Below are 17492 nucleotides of genomic sequence, written 5' to 3' on the forward strand. Positions count from 1 at the left end.
GGTAATTAGTAATTATATCCGAAGACATTTTTAAAGTATCCCTCCAAACCCTGGTAAGAACTGTGAGGGCGATCATGACTGTGGATGTGAAAAGAGTTTTATTTATCCACTTCAAACATGTTAAATCTCCAAAAAACATTTGTACACTGCACAAAAAGTGAATCTATAGTTACATATTTATTGCAGACACTTTATAAACAGAGGTAAATATCAAAAATACCAATTCACATAAATGCTACACAAAGACAGGACTACATTACATTAGAAAATCCATTTTCAGTTTCATTGTTGCTCTTATGCAGAAGTGTTTTTTTTAATAAAACATGATCTCAGTCATCTACAAAGTAAAAAATAAAAGTGATACAGTGATGAGATCTTTCACAGGATTAAAGCGAGGCACATTAATGGCAGATCAGGTGACGGATTCATCCGAACATTCAGTCTTGGGTCGGCCGGTCGAACACCAGCGCAGCATCCAGCGTCGGCGTGCTGGACTCAAAGCAGCCTCTCGCCTGTTTGGTCGCCACAGGACACAAGTCGTTTTCGCACCACCTGATAGAGAAACCACAGAAACATGTACGATGTGTGACGGCAAAATTTGTGGGTTTTTACCTGAAAGAGGAAGAGGTTTTTTTTTTTACCTGAGAGCTGCATAGGTGTCAGATGGAGAGGCTCCTTTCCAACAAGCGTGGTCAATGAGAAGAGCACCTGTTAACAGACAGAGAGTTAAAGGGGAACTCCACCAAAAATAACCTGCGAACCACATCCGTATGAACTTAAAAGAAGAGATTTCTCTCTGATCGGACTGCCGAAATAACAACATCACAATGCCTCCATGTAAAATCTGTGATTGTGGTACCTACCTGTGTAGATGCGAGCCAGGCTGTACGCCAGGTCTCTGGCTGCTAGCTCCATGTAGCCGGGTGCTCTGGTGGCTGCTCCCCGAACGAAAACCTCCAATTCAGAGAGAGCACCGTCCACTGCTTTCACTGCTGGGGCCAATGAGGAAACGCCTGATGCACCTGCAAGCAGGGACTATAGGACAAAAGAAACAGGTGCACATCACATTCCTGTTCAACTCTGTCGAAGATTAGTGACTGAGCTTGTTTGGCAGGATCATTCCCTGACCCCGTACCTTGACATGGGAGAAGTAAGCATGAAGAACCATTCCTGAGCTGCGAGCCACGCAGCGCAGCACATCCAGAGACAGAACATTTGTGGTGCCTTCCCAAATACTCAACACCTGAGAGAGGAAGACATGGTTAGGCTTCAAAATGACAAAACTGTAAAATACTGTAGATTTTTATGAAATGACCTCACCTGTGCATCACGAAGAAGTCCAGGCAGCCCGGTGTCCTCGATGTAGCCCTGTCCACCGAAGCTTTCCAAACCCTCCGACACCACAGCCACCGCCTGAGACAAAACAAAACAAGGACCTTAAGCATCGGTATCAAAACAGCGAGATGACAGCTTATCATTTTTGTACAAGCTGTGCACCTGCTTCGCCGTGTACAGTTTGACCACAGGAGTGAGCAAACGTAGCAGGTGTGCATCAAGCTGGGTTGCGATGCCGCTCTCCTCTCGGCCCAACAGGCGACACACATCCATCACCAGAAGAAACGCTCCACGGGTCTCCACCTGTCAGAAGGAGGCATGGGTGAGGCATGATGGGACACACTGTGGAGTCTGTGTGGTATGTTCACCCCCTGCCATGTTACCTCCATCCTAGCCAGAGTCTGTATGTGCAGCGGGTGGTCTTTGAGAAGCTTTCCAAAGGCAGTGCGGCGGGTGGCGTAGTCACGAGCTAACTGAACCACCCTGTGAACACACACACACACACACACACACACACACACACACACACACACACACATTATTTATCAGCTTATTTGCGGCATGTTTTCAGAGATGAGTGCAAGATGTAACACAATAGCATCAGTAGTATCCTGCCTTCTCATTGCAGCTGCTGCAGAGACGCTGTTGTGGATCCGGGTTATAGTTAGCATGTTAGCGATGGAGGCCACACCTCTGCCTTCCTCTGAGAGCTGTGAATGTGAAAGAGAAATAAAGGTGTCAATGATTTTGACATATGAATTTATTGCAAATCCAAATCAGCTCCCCCAACAAACAGATGAAATCAAAAGGGGGAAGGCATTTCAACAGCTTCACGTTTCCATTTCCCTGTTGTTGTAATAAAGCATGAGGTGGGAGAATCTGCCTGAAAGTGTTTCAAAGTTTTAAAAAATCTTAGATCATTTCCAGTGTGTCACAGCGATGATAACGCAGCCACTGGGTGGCAGCTGGTGTCTTGATGTTTTGGACAGAATGTGTTCAGAGTCCACATTACACCTTTTTTTTCTCGTCAGGTTGTAGTACGAACTATGTTTACACTGAAAAAATTAAAAAAATGAATTATAACTTCAACCAGTTGCTGGAAGCAGTGTGCACTGTAAATAAAGGACAATTACTGAATGTGCTGTCGGTGGACACTATACTCAAATTGTGGGCGATGGTTTAACAGCTTCAGAAAGATCTTGGAAACTAAATGAAGTAAAAGGTATTTTATCACTGAAAATGTAACTCACCCTGTGTGCCGGCAGGCCGTCCAGCAGTAACTCCGCAGTGGGCATCTGTCTCGTCCCGAGCTTGTCCTTCAGTCTCTGAACCTCTATACCCTTCAGCCGGCCGTCCTCATCTCTACTCACCTCTGCGTAAAACAAAGACAGACCCCTGCTACCCTGTGGACGGAGGCGAGTACACGTACAGTGCAATCAAAATCTAAGTCGTTCAAAAGGAGAGATGACTGATGTTAGAGGAGCGTCAGAAGTCAGATATACTGGTGTTGTTGCTCCTGTTGTGTCCTGCACTCTGGCCAGTGTGAGCGTCATGTCTGCGTCGGTAGCAGAGGTGAACCACTTAAAGCCGTGTAGTTTGTATGAACCGTCAGTCTGAGGAACAGCCACCGTCTCCGTGCCACTGGCTGAGGAAAGACAAGACAGGGAGAGGCGACTCATGATGCATTACAATAGTGGATAGAGTAAAATTTACCGGCATTTTCTGTAACATTACTGGAGTTTTTCTTCATAATACTTGTTTATGTGTGCTTCAACTACTGACCCACGTCAGATCCTCCCTGTCTTTCCATCATCCACTGTCCAGACGTCCAGAAATGTTCAGGCTGACGGGTGGTCAAACGCCCGTAGGCTTCATCTACTGGCCACGAAACACCTATAGACTTCACATACACAGCCAGAAAATCACTTACTGAAAAACAATAAATTGTTAACATGCACTGCAGTGATTTGATTATTTAACACGATTACATGCAGCTGTTCAGTAATCTTATTTCTCTGCTAGCTGTGACTTTATCTCATATTTCTAAACTAAAGCGGGCGTTTTATATGTATTATTGATGCACGATGAAGCAGATTCAGAAGTTTTTCCTGATCAGAGTATTTGGAAATAAAGGCCTCTTGTCCACATTATCCCTAAGAAATTTCTAAGGTCACTGCACAAAACCAGAAATGATCTATTCTCTTGTTACAGTGTGCTGTATGACGTTAGTCAGGTGATTTGTTCTTCTGACAAACCTGGATAACTTTAGCAGCTCCATCCGTCATGGCCAGAGGACACGTGTAGAGACCAGAGGAAGGAGAGAAGATGAACAACTTGCTCATTTGGTAGACGCGACTGCAACACACACGATTTCTCATTAAGAACAATTAATCCAATTAGAAACTGCCTTATTGAACTGAAATATGAGCTAAATTGAAAAAACCATGAAGCACCTCCACTCCCCGAATGACCTCTCATAGCCAATGGCCACCAGTCCTTCCTGCGCTGACAGATCTTTCATTCGCTTCCAGGCCGGAGAGGTCACAATGTGGTCCACTCTGCGACCCCAGGGGTCAAAGTGCACCAACCTCGGAGCGGTCACCTCACACTCTCTGCCCCACCCGTCCACCTCGTTGGCCACACGCTCTCCAAAAGCCTGCAGGTCTGAGAAAGCTGCCTGGGAACAAGTATATACACATACATTCACCTCAGCTTCCTGCCTGAGAACATAGATCCTATCCTGCTCAGGTTTGGATTTTAGAAAATGACAAAAGACTGTTTCCTCTTCACCTTCTCGGGCAGGTGTCTCCTCAGGTACCCTCTGAGCAAGGCATCCTCTAGAAATGGGTTCTTCAGCACTGGCCTTTCCTGGAAGAAAGATCCTATCTTGGCTCTGGAGAACGGCAGGTCGCCCGCTGCCTCCCAGAGCTGCTCTTCATCAGATCTTCTCGTGCCGGCCTCGGCTACACTGGCTGATCGGATGTGCACGAGCTGTCGAGGAACGCCACACCACACCCTGCAGCAGCCTCCAGCTGCACGGCGGTTCAGTAGGACTGAACACACTGACATGGCTCAAGACCTGCAGTCGAAGAAAAGAGAATCAGTACAGCAGCAAGTTAATAATATATAATAATAACAATGGAGTTAAGAGGACAGAAACTAACTAGACAAACGTCACACTCATTAAATAGAAATGCAGATCTCACATCTCAGGTCAAAAAAGAAAAAAAGTCAAAATGTTTGTCTGCATTACAGGAAATGTAGGCGGATGAGAATCACAAAACATTTAACCCATCAGTAATAATGATATCATAAGCTTTATAATTACATGACATTTACAATTACAATACATACACTGCATTTGTTGGAAGTCCCTGGGTCACATTACACTGAAACTATTGGAAAAAACTGCTGAATTTTATAAAAATATTCATATAAAAGAGAAGAAGCAGTAAAATACAATAAAAATAAGTGTGTCTTATTTGTCCCATTTAGTAATACAATTCGGCATTGGTTTGGAGTCACTGGGTCACATGACATGGAAGCTGTTGAAAAGAAATGCTGAATTTTTTAAATATTGCTATAAAAAAATAAATACATAAAACATTAGCAATCAAAATAAGTGTGCTACGTGAACTCGGTTTAGTATTTTTTTTTAATCATAATTTTCACTTATATCATCAAGTCAGCATGAAGAAACATTGTTTTTGTGTAAATCAAACAAACAATAAGGTAATTTATCGATGGTCCCTAAGTCAGCGGTTCAGGGAGGCGAGCTAACCGTCCTCCTGCTGCCAACACCGGGTGACACTGAGGAAGAGACGCCGCTGGGTGTCACCAAAGTGGGTCAAAGTTCACTTTATTCCGCTGCCCTGTTTGTGCAGTTATTAGCTTTCCATTCGGATCAATAATTGTTTTTAAAATCTGATTTACTTCAAGTTTAATGGTTAGCAGCTTGTCCCTTCTTCATCAAACTGGAACCCGACTGACCCACAGCTCTGCAACAGTTAGCTAGCTCCGACATGTAGCGAGCTAGCTAACCGCTCCGACGCCTTTCTTTTCCAGTTTTATTCATTTTTAATCACTTGTATCCATTTATATTGATAACCGCTTTAATAACATTGAATCCTCTGCATGTCAAACATAGAAACTTCATGGCTGGAAGCGAGAAACTAGCTTTCTTACCTGACGGCAGCCCAGCACTGTTTACATTCACAGCTGCAGACTCACGCCTTCAAAATAAAAGTCCTGTTCCTTGTTAAAGGGCCCTTCGACTCAAATTACATAAAAAACATGTTTACTTAGCCAAACGGTGTGTCAACACTTTTAATTTCCTATGACTTACATCTTTCTCACATAATTGAATGTTTGCATTTAAAGACAATTTCCTCATTCAAACAACAGCGTGCCGTTACTTCACACAATCCAGTCAACACTCTTCAGTTTTCATAAAAATGTAAATATCCCACCGACCAATATCTTATTTAGCATATAAACATAAAAATAGCAGACATACACTCGTCAAAAAGTGTTGCTGAACCTGTTTTATTGTTCTAAGTAAAGATTTGTCAAAAATACAGAGTCCTTTGTTCCAATCAGAACAAAAAGACAGAGAGCATGCACCGTTTAATAAAACATTTCAATGACATGTTAAAATCTGTTCAAAAGGAAGGACACAGGCACTGAATAATTACGAACACAACTTTTGCATTTAAATGAGATTTTTTTTTTTTCTTCAAAAATAAACACAGAACAGTCATAGCTTAAATTCAAGAGGGATATAGGAGAATAATCATACTGATAAAACCCAGTAAGTAGTTCTTGTTTGTGGGTGTGACGCACCACCCAACCGTAAAATATTAACCTGGTGCGCTCTTAGAGCAGGGTGGAGGAAGGTAATGGGGAACACTGATGTGTTTTAGTGTAGAAAAATAAAATTTAAGTACAGGCTGCAGTGCCAAGCACCGTCCAGTCGCGCCCGGGTCTCGAGTCTGATCCTCTTCTGACGATGGACAAAAATTAGGAACATCTGTAGTCTGAAGTCTGTCACAGCATTAGTCGACTATATAAGGTAGCATAAACTGCATTAAATCTACACAAACTATTTGAAGGTCAATCAGGATAGGATGGCTTAAACATAGATTAACATACATGAGCAGGTATATAAAAAAGGGACTAAAGAGAACCACTTGCCAGAACGCTACCCGACGCTGTAGAAACACCGGAGAACCTGCCCGAACTGAGGAACACACAGGTGCTGACTTAATGCAGAAACAACAATCAAAATCAAAGATCCAACTTATGACAAACCGATTTAACGAGTGGTGGCGATCAACAATGAAAATGTCCCCAAATATTCACATCCAGCTCTGCACATACGCATGAGTCCTTGGGGAGCCTGCAATGAAAACTGCCAGTCTGTTAATGTGCGTGTCCTCTTCCCTCTTTTATATTTCTCTTTTCTTCTTCTTCTTTAATCACCCTTGGTAAGGAGGTCCTCTATGTAGGCGTCAAGCTCGTCATCTGTGTTTATGTCAATGTCCTAAAAGTGTAAAAGAGCAGTTTTAGTTCATCATTTTTTACTAACAGCAGTTATATGGCAAAGATCGTATTCGATAGCTGAGAGGGAGTAGTATATTTCTGGATTATCCATCAGTGCAGATGAGGCAGTGAGACTTACCTCTTGTACTTTCTGCAGGAGTGCTACAATGTTTGTTCGTAGTTTCTGTAGTTTTTCGTCTGCCTCCTTCAGTTTGACCTCAGCGCTGTTGCTCTTCTCTTCCACAGCTTTGGCTCTGGCATCAGCTCTGCTCTGGTACGAGTTACACAACGACTGGAGGCCTGATTCATATTGCTGGAAATACTCTTTCTAAATGGAGGAGGAATAAACACATTACTACTCAATACACTGGAGAAGAAAACATGACAGTATTAATGGACATGATCCATTTCCTGCTCTACTTTCAAATCATTTTATTCCTTTAAATGTAGAACACGGATTACAAAAAAGTTTTCTTGTAGTCAGATTGTAGGACAATCTTTTGATTTTACAAAACAAAAACAAACTATTTAATCATCTATCATCTCTCTCACCAAAGGAAACGCCACCAACTCCTCAGCTGTCATGCTGTTAACGTCATCCTTTGGAATCCGAAATGCCGGAGGGAAGAAATAACGCAGCATGGTCCTGCAAACATGAACAGCACAGTGAACAAACCAGTGTTACGAGACTTTCATGGAGAAAGATGTGTGGGAACAACACCTCACCTCAACATGGTGACCAGACTATCAGTCACCTCCCGACTGGTTCCTGGTTGAGTAGTGTCTGGCTCCATCGGTGCCGGCCCCTTCTCGGTCTCCTGTTGTGTGTCAGGTGTCTGAGAGATTGGAGATGGCGGCCGCATCAACCGGACTTCATCACTACCTTTAAAAACCCTTCACAGACAAACACGTACAAGTACAGGGTATTTAATTACCTGGCATGTCAGAAAAATGTGCCCCGAATGCAGAATCACAGACGCAGTATCTTACCATCGGTCTTTAGGGGTGGATCTGGGAACATAGTCGAACTTTACTTTCCAGCGAATACTCTGTTTATTCGCCTCCACTGCAATGACTTTCCCTGTAAACCACTCCTTGTTGACGCGCACTTCAACCAGCAGACCCTTATCTGAAGAAAGTAAATAGATGAGTAGAAATGTTATTAAATGTATATTTTATTTTCCCCGTTCTGTGTGTTAGTGCAGAGCAGTCCGTCATCTCACCTTTCTGAGCATTTTTAGGGTCATTGTCTGGTTCCTGCTGTGGGGTCTTCTCATACGCATGCAAAAACAAAACAATGGTTAATACATCAGCAATCAGAGAAACACTGTTTACGGAAAAGATGGTTTGAAGAAACTATTTGCATTCGTCTTAATGAAAGAAGTGAAAGTCCAGAGGTGATCGCAGGCTTTGGGTGAGTGGAATGGCATGCTCGACTGCAGAGTTAGAGAACAGAATGAAAACTTCGATTTCAGGGGAGGTTTGTTAGACAAGAGAATAATAATCTTGCATTACACCCAGATCAGATGACAGATTAAGTTATCAAGATTGTTAGAAGTTGCGAGCGGCGATGCAGCTCAGCTTCATTTGGCGGTAGCAGAGAGAAGGACCGTGGAAAAGCTACCTTTGCTTTAGCTCCATGCGGTTGCATGGGAGTGGATTTGGGGACTGAGGTTGGTGTGGTGGGAGCCTGCCGCGTAGGAGTAGAAACCCCTTTCTTCTCAGGCAGTGAGTTTGTTTTAACCTGCAAAGTCAACAGCAGAGCGGCTCTGATTGGAGGTTCGGTAACCTACTCACCCATCCAGGAATGACTGCACTTCCTTCTTTTCTTCCCTATACGAGCCCTTTCAGTTTCTTAAACTTGCCTGCTATCCAAATACTGTAGGAAGCTGATTAAGTCACCTGATAAATAGTTTTGTCAAAAGACACACAAGCGTTTCTGATTGGAAAATATCTTTCTATGCCAAAAAGATGATGAGACGCTGTCCCTGCACTAACGTTAAGCTGTCTATCTGCACTGATCTGCAACATGACACGTAAATAATAAAAAATAAAAAAACACTTTAAAATGCAAAGGGTAGTTACAGGCATTTGTTATTGTAGTTTAGTTGCCGTTTGAATTCGGATACTGATAAAGAACAGGCAAGAATTTGTGTAACCTTTTGGATTCAGCTTGTGACAAACTCACAGGAAACACAACAGGCAGCCGGAAAGAGAGAGTAGCACACACCATCACAGCACAGTCCTCACAGCAATGCTCACAATGCACAACAAAACCAGACAGACAAACACTCACAGGCTGATTTACAAGTTTTTGGTTGAACACCTGAATAGTTTAAGCAGCATTACCAATGCTGCCATCTGATTCTATGTAATTTGTGTAATGTTTATTGTACTGATTTAAGTTGTAAAATTGAAAAGAAGAGCTTCAATGTTTCTGATGTGATGCCAAAGAAACGAACATGAAAATTGTGATGTGTGTTTACCTCGTCCAACCTGCCACGTTTGGGAGGCGTGGCCTTCTCGACCACTTTCCCACGGTTACTAACTGCTGCGGCCATCTTGGTTTTCTTTGTCTGCGGCTTTTCCTCTTCACTCTCCTCACTGTCGTTTTCCTCCTCCTCCTCCTCCTCCTCTTCTTCTTCTTCCTCTTCCTCCTCCTCCTCACTGTCCTCCTGCTCTATGATTCTCTTGCGTAGTCCAGTGGCTGCTGGTTTGGCTGATGATGCTTTGGCAGGTGTCTATATGAGGATACATATCATCATTTCACTTGTACATGAAGCCATGTCAAATACTTTCAGAAATAAAACCTTCCATTGGTACTTTGTGGCATTTGAGGAATTACTTTCTAAATCCTGTAACTTACCCTTGAGCTGCGGCTGGGTGGGGGTGTTTTGGCAGTAGCTTTGGGTACAGACTTTGCTGCAGTTGGAGAAGGCTTTGCTGCAGCTCTGGACCTGGATGGTTCCACTTTGGGTGGCGGAGGGACAGGTGTTCGGGTGGGGCGCTGAGAGGATGCACGAGGTGGAGGGGCACTCGGGGCATTTTTGAGGTGAGCTGGGAGTGGTGGGGAGCGGGGGCGTGCGTTGGATCTTTCAGAAGACCTGGTTGCCTGAACCGACAACATGTGAAAAGGAAACACAACAAAAATTTCTGTGAGATAATGAATGAAAAACAAAATCACCAACAACAGCAGTATAATGAGCTACTGTGTGCTTAATTTGTTAAGAAGTCATTATGAACAAAACAGTGAATTATCTGAGATTATCTTAAATAATACAAATGTCAAAGTGCTTCTACTTTTTAAGAGACATTTTTCCACTGTTGAAAAGGGTGAAAAATGGGAACAATCATTTGTTAGTAAGTAAGAGAGAGTTTGTACCTGAGAGGAGCTCTCTGTTGGCTTCATGCTGACCTCTAGTGGTAGCTTCTTCACATCTGCTGTAGATTTGATGGCGCTTGTTTTCTGATTGGAGGAAACACAGATTATTATGTTCTGATGTTCATGAAGAGTGAGAGTCAGAGACAATGAGAGGCTGATGAGGTACCTGCAAGGCTTCTAGTTTCTCCTGCTGCTGTTTGATTTTGTCTACCAGGTCTTTCTGTTTGTCTTCAGATGTCTGCTTGTCTTTCTTCAGAACACCACATGGCAAATTCTGTTTCTGCTCAGGAGCATCACACCTGAAAACACAACATACACACATATGTAGCACGAAGAAACACGTAAACAACAAGTTCAAAGACGTATCCTATCGAACACTGCTCTGTGTGTACCTGTCCTGCTTGCTGTCTGGGTTCATGAGACACACCCAACTGTCTGGGTAGCGTTTGTCCACAGCATCCATCTGGAACGGCAGCGTTCTCCACTTTAAACATTTATCTGAGAATAAAGAGCAGAATCAGAGTCAGTGTAAGTTTGTTGATATACACTTTGTGTGTGAATGTGTGTTTCGTGTATGTAACTTACCACACTGAATAGTAAGTGGTATCTCCATGGCACGGCGTCTCTTGTATCTCAGCTCTGTTGATGGTGGCGCAGACCAGCTGGCAGACAGATATCCGAACTCATCCCAGAACTTCACTATGCCTTTCTGAGCTGCATAACACATACAGACACTCAGCATTTAATGCAGCAGCAAGTTGTTTATTAAAATCAAAACGTACATTTTGAAAGTGGGCGTTTGTTGAAGTCAACTCTTGTTTCGTACAGCAGCTGTGAAGGTTTGTGAACGCTGGAGAGTAACTGGGAGGGCAGAGTAACGCAGCCATGAGGAGGCTATGACGGTTGGCTAAGTGTGGCCATTCAGAACAGGTGCAAAACCTTATGAATGCACGATATATATTAGGCAAAAAAACATGAATAGCCCAGTAATAGGAAATGTAAATGCAATGCAAATGCTGCATTCCTACAATGTTGAGATACCTGTGCTTTAGACCAGGTTAAACTCAGATCACTGACTGGGATGTGGGGATGGATGATGGGGATTCTGACCTGTTTATCAGAGATGGGTTTAACTTGATACTGATAGTTGAACACTGGTTGTAAGACCTATTGATTTTCTTACTTGAACTGTGCAGGTGAGATGTTGGCGTCAAACAGAAATCCAGCAAATCAGAGAAACTCACCAATGTTAGTGTCCTTCCAGTACTGAACTAAATGCTCCCCCATGGATTTCAGTAAATGTCGATACTCTTTAGCATCTGCAAAGTCCTGTTTGTTGTGAGTAGGCTCTAGAACTAAATACGGGACATCCACTACTCCAACCACACCTCCGCAGGCCCTAAAACACACAAATCATATTACTGTAAAACATTTTTTCTCAAACACTCAAACACTGTTACTTTTCAGGCTATGTGCATGTTACTCACATGCCTCCCTCCAGCTGGGGCCCGGTCTTCTCGTACATCTTGATGAGACGAGAGCAGTTGTACACAAACATCCCATCCAGGTCCCTCTGTTCGATGTTCACTCCAAATATAAAATTCAGCTCCTTGGGCTCCTTCAATGCTCTGAGGGACAAAAAAGGGTTTGAATATTGATAGAAAATATACAAAAAATAAAAAAGGAAAGTGATTTAAAGCATCTGGCAATCTTTTTTGTTTTCGTTCTCAGAAAAGACCACATATCTGACAAATCTTTGGCCGGTAAAAACTCCAATATCAAAGTTAATTTCTTAACAATGACAGGGTAAAACAAAACAATGTGATTTTAACTATTTGTGAATCTGCAAATAGGAGAAAAGCTTTTAAAATAACGTCTATCATACTTCTGTTTGGCTTCGAGAATCCTTTTCTTCATGTCAGCATCCCGTTTAAGCATCATGGCTGAATCTTGAACCTTTCTCAGGATTGCCTGAGGAAGAGGAGGCGGAGGGAGGGATCAGTTGAGACATTATAATAACGCTGGATTAATCCGTGTGCCAGTTTCAGTTTAAAAGCTTGTTTCCATGACAAATTAAGCGCAATATCCTTTTGGCTTACCCGTGAATCCTTTGACAGATCCTCTCCTAATCTGGCCTCCAAAGCTACGCGCTTACTCTCCGCCTCTCTGGCCTTCTCCTCCGCTGAAATAAATAACACAATTGTTAAAATGTTGCTTTTTGTTACAACGCGAAAGCACATCGTAAATACAATCACTGGTTTCAACACTGACTCACCAATCTTAGCAAGGTGATCTGCTTTCTTCACTTCTTGTTCAGCACGCGTTTTGAAACGAGTCGATGAGTATTTATAAACCCTGTTAACAACATAAGAAATGCTAATGAACATCTTGTCACTGGAGTGGAGTAGTTACAGACACATTGTGAGTGTGTTACTGTATTACCTTGGTTTAAATAGACAGCAGGACAGTCTCTTGGTCCTGACTTTATGTCCCTGGATAAAAATCCTCATGCGTGGGTCAATGTACAAAACAGCAGCGTACGCCCTGAACGACCTCCTCTCTGGCTTCCTGTGAGAGGGACAAAATGTCTGCTCAATATCATGAAGATAAAAGATAATGTACAACATGTAGTTCCTTTCACAATGTTTAAATCGAATCACACCAAGTATTGAATGTACTTACACTCCTTCAGCAAGTGTCCCAGCCATCAATATGTCCTGGTGATCCGTGTCTACATCCAGCTCTGGTTCTCTGTTGTCCATCAGCTTTAGATTATAGATGATCACAAGAGTACCTTTAAACAAAACATCAGTATCAATCAACACTAAATAATTCCCCAGCAGTAAAAATTGTTACAAAAAGGAAGTTCTTCAGTGATATAGTATATTCTTCACATAAATATCTTCAAAAGTATTGAACTCATCACAAAATCAGTCTCTTAACATGGAGGCTTACCACTGCTACTTTCTATTTTGCTGAACTGCTCCATCAGCTGCTGTTCGTTTTTAAAAGGTGAGTACTTGAAGATCAGCTCTGTCTCTATGGCGTACTTCTCTGGGTCAGAGGTCAGCGGCTCCTTGGTCTTCAGGTCCCAGGAGGGAAGGGGGACTATCACCTGCAGAGAGAGGATCAACATCCTATCGTAAACAAAGTTTTAAGGTGTTGAAGAAGCTCAAACAAAATAAAAAGGGGAAGCTGAATGCGTCTCACCAGCAGCAGCCTCCTTCATATATGTTAAAGATCAGGCAGTTGATGCAAAAGGGTGATTTTCAGTTATTTCACTGATGGGTGATGTAATAATATACTTGTTAACAGAATAGCTATATGAAGAAAAAATCTCTACAATACCTTTTGGCTGTGTGGCAAAGAAAATGTACCCATTCAAAAAAAATCAGACCTCAAAAAAGATGCGCCTAACGAAGCAGGTGTGAAGCTGCACTGCTCACTCTTCCATTTGCAGAAAATTATTAAATTAGTATCAATTCATTTTTATTATTAATTAATTTCGAGTTTCTTTTGGTGGGTTGCAAGCCCCTATTTAAAAAATTAGACACAATCAGTGATCAAGTTACTTGTAGCAATCCCTTGTAACAATGCCATCCAACAGTGAACTCTGACCTCATCTAGCCCCTCCTCTTCGTGAAAAGTCCTTGACAGGAAAAGGCAAGTGAGTGTGGTTCCCTTTTTTGTGAACAAGATGAAGTCTTTTCCAATACGCATAGAGCCTCTGTGAAAACATACACATTTTAATAAGTCAAACGTGTGTACAAAATGCAAAATGTCAGTGTCAAAAGAATTGGGTGAAGATCTTACGATTTCAATCCGTTTCCGTACTGGCCGATCTGAGTGGACTCGGGTGAGCGCTTGCTTGACTTTCCAAACTGAATTACATGGGTTGCCTCATCTAATACGAGAGGAGATCAACATCATGTTTCATGCACAAAATACAAAGCCTCACAATGGACACTGAAACAAAAACTAGCGTGAAGTTATTTCTCTGGTAATAAAGCTTCACTTACTAGGATCCATTCCAGTACCGTCATCCAGAAAACAGAGCATGTAGCCGCCCCGCAGCTCTGGCCTTTTTTCTGTCAGCAAAGCAGGAAGGCGAAAAAGACATGTTAGGAACAATAAATAAATGCGTATGTTTCAGTGTGTGAGTTATTCTGAGGTGTACCTGTGTAGATGTCTATTCGTGTGGCATTGGCATCTCTGTGAAAGAAACAAACCAACTGTGAGACTTTCTGCTTAGTACAAGAAAGATATCAGATTAGTATGTTTTCCAGTCTGCATAACTTGTCAACAATTAGCTCTGTTGCAAAACTTTATGGGTACCTTGAATTGTCCACAAGCTCCGCCAAGGCTCCAAATAAGAACTCGTGAGTTGTCCTGAAAACAGACAGCTAATGTCATTTATTCATATACTTGACTATTAAAAGGGATTTAACTTGGGTTAACATGGCAAAGTGGTTCGAGAAAGATGGTGAATAAGAGATGCTTGTTGACAGGATCTGATCTCTGTATTAATATTCTGTGTTTTCACAGATGTGTTTGTTGGGGCTCTTTGGTAACAACAGCCTCTTCTTTATTACCATACCATTACCATTTACTGACATCTCGTTGTGAAGAAAACAACAATGAAGGCTTATGAACACTTATTGTTTTGGTCCTATTCTTTTGGTTAAACCCTTCCTGGCCCTGTGCATAATCCCTTAGCAGTCGATCTGTAAATGAGCCCATGGTGTGTTCTCATCTGTGTTTCTAAGAGGCTGTTCAGACGTGGTATCAACACGCGTCCTAAGTGATCTGATCACAAGTGGACAACTCTAGGCACAGGTGTGAATGATCCCAAGATGTTTCGAGGATGCATTTGAGATCTAATCACTCGGATCCTCTGAGGAACACGATGCCACAGCGTCAGACACAGGCTCTGAATGGGACCACCGTAAAGCTACCGTCCAAGTAGTGGTCCCGGGAGAAGACCGATGATGTTACCTCAACTGCCTCGACCTTGCTGCGATAAACACATAAGTAGGTTTGCTGGACAAATTTCCAACTTGGCAAGCCAGAGCATCTCACAAGCAACACATTTTCTGGAAAACCTTGGCCCTCAGCTGTTGTGACCATGGTTAAAAAAAAAAGGAACGAGGCACCACAACTTCTAATAGCCGAGGGATAACCTTTAAGTCTTTCTGGTGTGTCCCATGACAAACAGCTTCAGCTGAGGAACTTCCACAATAATGGTGGAGATGCCACATCCATCATGCTAGACTGCAACACAGTGGAGTGGTGCAAGACGTGTGCAATACCATGTTGCAATATATTGTTGTGTTTGGGGTGCAACTCTGTTTGAAGTTACAGGATGCAATGAGTAAGACAGTATACACACGAAATATAACAGGCTATGCAAAAATACTATCTCGTGAAAAAATAATAATTCAGAAATCTGTAAATAATTGTAAAAACCTCATACATGGTAAAAACATTATAATACATAAAACAATAACAAAATAACACATATTTGTGTGTTGTTTCCTGGTTAAAATATGTTTCTGAAAAGTTTACAAGCTTGTCGTGTGAGAGAATGCTTGAAAAACCTTACAATTAAACCTGATCATTTATTTAGAGAACCTCTTAGACTGTTTGTTAGGTTATATAAACAAAGATGTTGGGGGGTTGATGTGCCCTAACCTTTGCAGCCATTTAAGATAAGATAATCCTTTATTAGTCCCACAACAGGAAAATTTGCAGTCTAAGAGCTTTGCTACATGCTACATGGATGAGCTGATGTAATATGTTGGTGCTGTGTGTTATTGGTTGTCTTCAATATAAGTGATCACAATTGCAGTATCAAGTTCAGAAGCAGATATTAAATACCAGAAAGCCAGTACTTACGAGTTTGTGTGCAGGTATTCAAAAGTAAGCTGAGCTCTGCTCAGGTTGCTGTAGCTTGAGTAGGCCATGACCAGAAACTATTACTTCCTGTTTCCTTCCTGGTCTGTGGTTTGTCTTCGTCCTGTCCAGTTTAACTCTTTTATAGAGCTGTCATCCTGAAGATGGAGGAAAAACAACACAGGTCCTGTATATTAACCTGCAGCACCCCTCACTCCATTAACTGAGGAGACGGATATGATCTAAAACCAACTAGTGTGGACGCCTTACAACAAGTCAGGGGGCAAGTTAACACCCACTCCTTGTTGAAAAGCACACCCATATGAAAGGTACCACGTGGGAGGCCTGTTTAGAGATTATGAGCAAAGGGCGCCTTTAGGCAAGATGTTAGCAATGAAGACAGATATTTATGTATTCATTCATAAGTCAGTTGCTGGTCGAGTTAGGCTCCTGTAAAATCAGGCCCAGTCACATTCAGTCCAGAGCACACGACAGAAACGCTCCAGACGTTGTGCACCAACTGTTATTTACGTTTAACGTTAGGCTAACATATGTAGCTAGCGGATATTAGCGTCTTCTAGTGTTTATAATGTAGCGTCAACGGTAGCTAGCTAGCTTCACACTGAGGAAACATGTAGCTGACGTCAAACATATCAAGTAATTTTCACCGACTTTGAGGGCCGTTTCAAATGACGGCGACTTTGAAGTGGCTTCGCGTTACAGTTACAATCCGTCCGAGGAGGTAGAAGTACTTTGTAACGTTGCGTTTCTGTGTCTCTGACATGGAAAACAAATCCGCCAGGCCGCGAAGAATCCAACAACCACTTCGACCGTGGTGGTTACTTGGTTTTCTGGTCTGCAGAAATCCCGCCTCTATTTTTCCGCGCTCAGCCAATAGGAAGGCCCCATGTCAGGATGCTTGCCGATGATTGGAGGAGAAGTGTGCTACGTGACCGAGGTAACATACCGGTGCATCAGCTAATGCCGGATAGTGGCGGCGCATCATGTCATTCATGTGTTCATGTGTAGAAGTTAAAACTTTGACTTACAGAAGATACAAATGTTAATTCTGTGTGTGTGTCAACAAAAGTGTCACAAAACATCAGCACCACAAACTTTGTTGTGGATCAGTTTTCAGTCCTTTGTCAAAACATTTCCTGGTTTTACTTTATTTCCTGCCCAAAAAGGACATTTTGACACATGACAAAGAAAAATGTTCTTGGTAAGACATTTAAAGCAATTTTCAAGTATCTGCTAGTTGATTTCCATACTTTAGAAATGCTAAACAGTAGTGTACGGTATATTTAAACTGCTTGTCTCTTAAGAATAAATATTGACTCCA

General features: G+C 42.3%; 2 protein-coding genes across 5 annotated transcripts; both read right to left on the bottom strand.

Moving 5' to 3' along the window:
- Positions 1–79: 79 nt before the first annotated feature.
- Positions 80–5581, bottom strand: LOC311260916 (acyl-CoA dehydrogenase family member 11). Its single transcript, XM_084359218.1, has 15 exons — positions 5521–5581; positions 4126–4414; positions 3789–4012; positions 3591–3690; positions 3118–3235; positions 2838–2980; positions 2586–2738; positions 1951–2045; positions 1719–1818; positions 1498–1638; positions 1321–1413; positions 1136–1243; positions 864–1035; positions 642–708; positions 80–552 (listed from the first exon to the last, which is right to left on the bottom strand). The coding sequence occupies exons 2-15, from the start codon at positions 4402–4404 to the stop codon at positions 438–440; spliced, it is 1908 nt and encodes a 635-aa protein (XP_084215344.1). The 5' UTR covers positions 4405–4414; positions 5521–5581; the 3' UTR covers positions 80–437.
- A 283-nt stretch (positions 5582–5864) lies between these two features.
- morc2 (MORC family CW-type zinc finger 2) lies at positions 5865–17012 on the bottom strand. 4 transcript variants are annotated; one of them, XM_084359216.1, is made up of 28 exons: positions 16916–17012; positions 16154–16308; positions 14594–14647; positions 14436–14470; positions 14278–14346; positions 14072–14162; positions 13877–13985; positions 13214–13373; positions 12941–13052; positions 12701–12826; positions 12534–12613; positions 12358–12440; positions 12144–12229; positions 11746–11886; positions 11503–11657; positions 10844–10972; positions 10651–10756; positions 10425–10557; positions 10259–10342; positions 9743–9988; positions 9363–9617; positions 8501–8620; positions 8100–8145; positions 7867–8005; positions 7603–7770; positions 7429–7522; positions 7016–7204; positions 5865–6877 (listed from the first exon to the last, which is right to left on the bottom strand). In XM_084359216.1, the coding sequence occupies exons 2-28, from the start codon at positions 16219–16221 to the stop codon at positions 6809–6811; spliced, it is 3147 nt and encodes a 1048-aa protein (XP_084215342.1). In that variant the 5' UTR covers positions 16222–16308; positions 16916–17012; the 3' UTR covers positions 5865–6808. The 4 variants fall into 4 exon arrangements, with proteins under 4 accessions (XP_084215342.1, XP_084215340.1, XP_084215341.1 ...); XM_084359214.1 differs by having other exon boundaries at positions 16823–17007; XM_084359215.1 differs by having other exon boundaries at positions 16903–17003.
- Between the last annotated feature and the right edge of the window lie 480 nt (positions 17013–17492).

The sequence above is a fragment of the Pagrus pagrus genome, assembly GCF_965226575.1.
Source record: "Pagrus pagrus genome assembly, chromosome: 8".
Classification (NCBI taxonomy): domain Eukaryota; kingdom Metazoa; phylum Chordata; class Actinopteri; order Spariformes; family Sparidae; genus Pagrus; species Pagrus pagrus.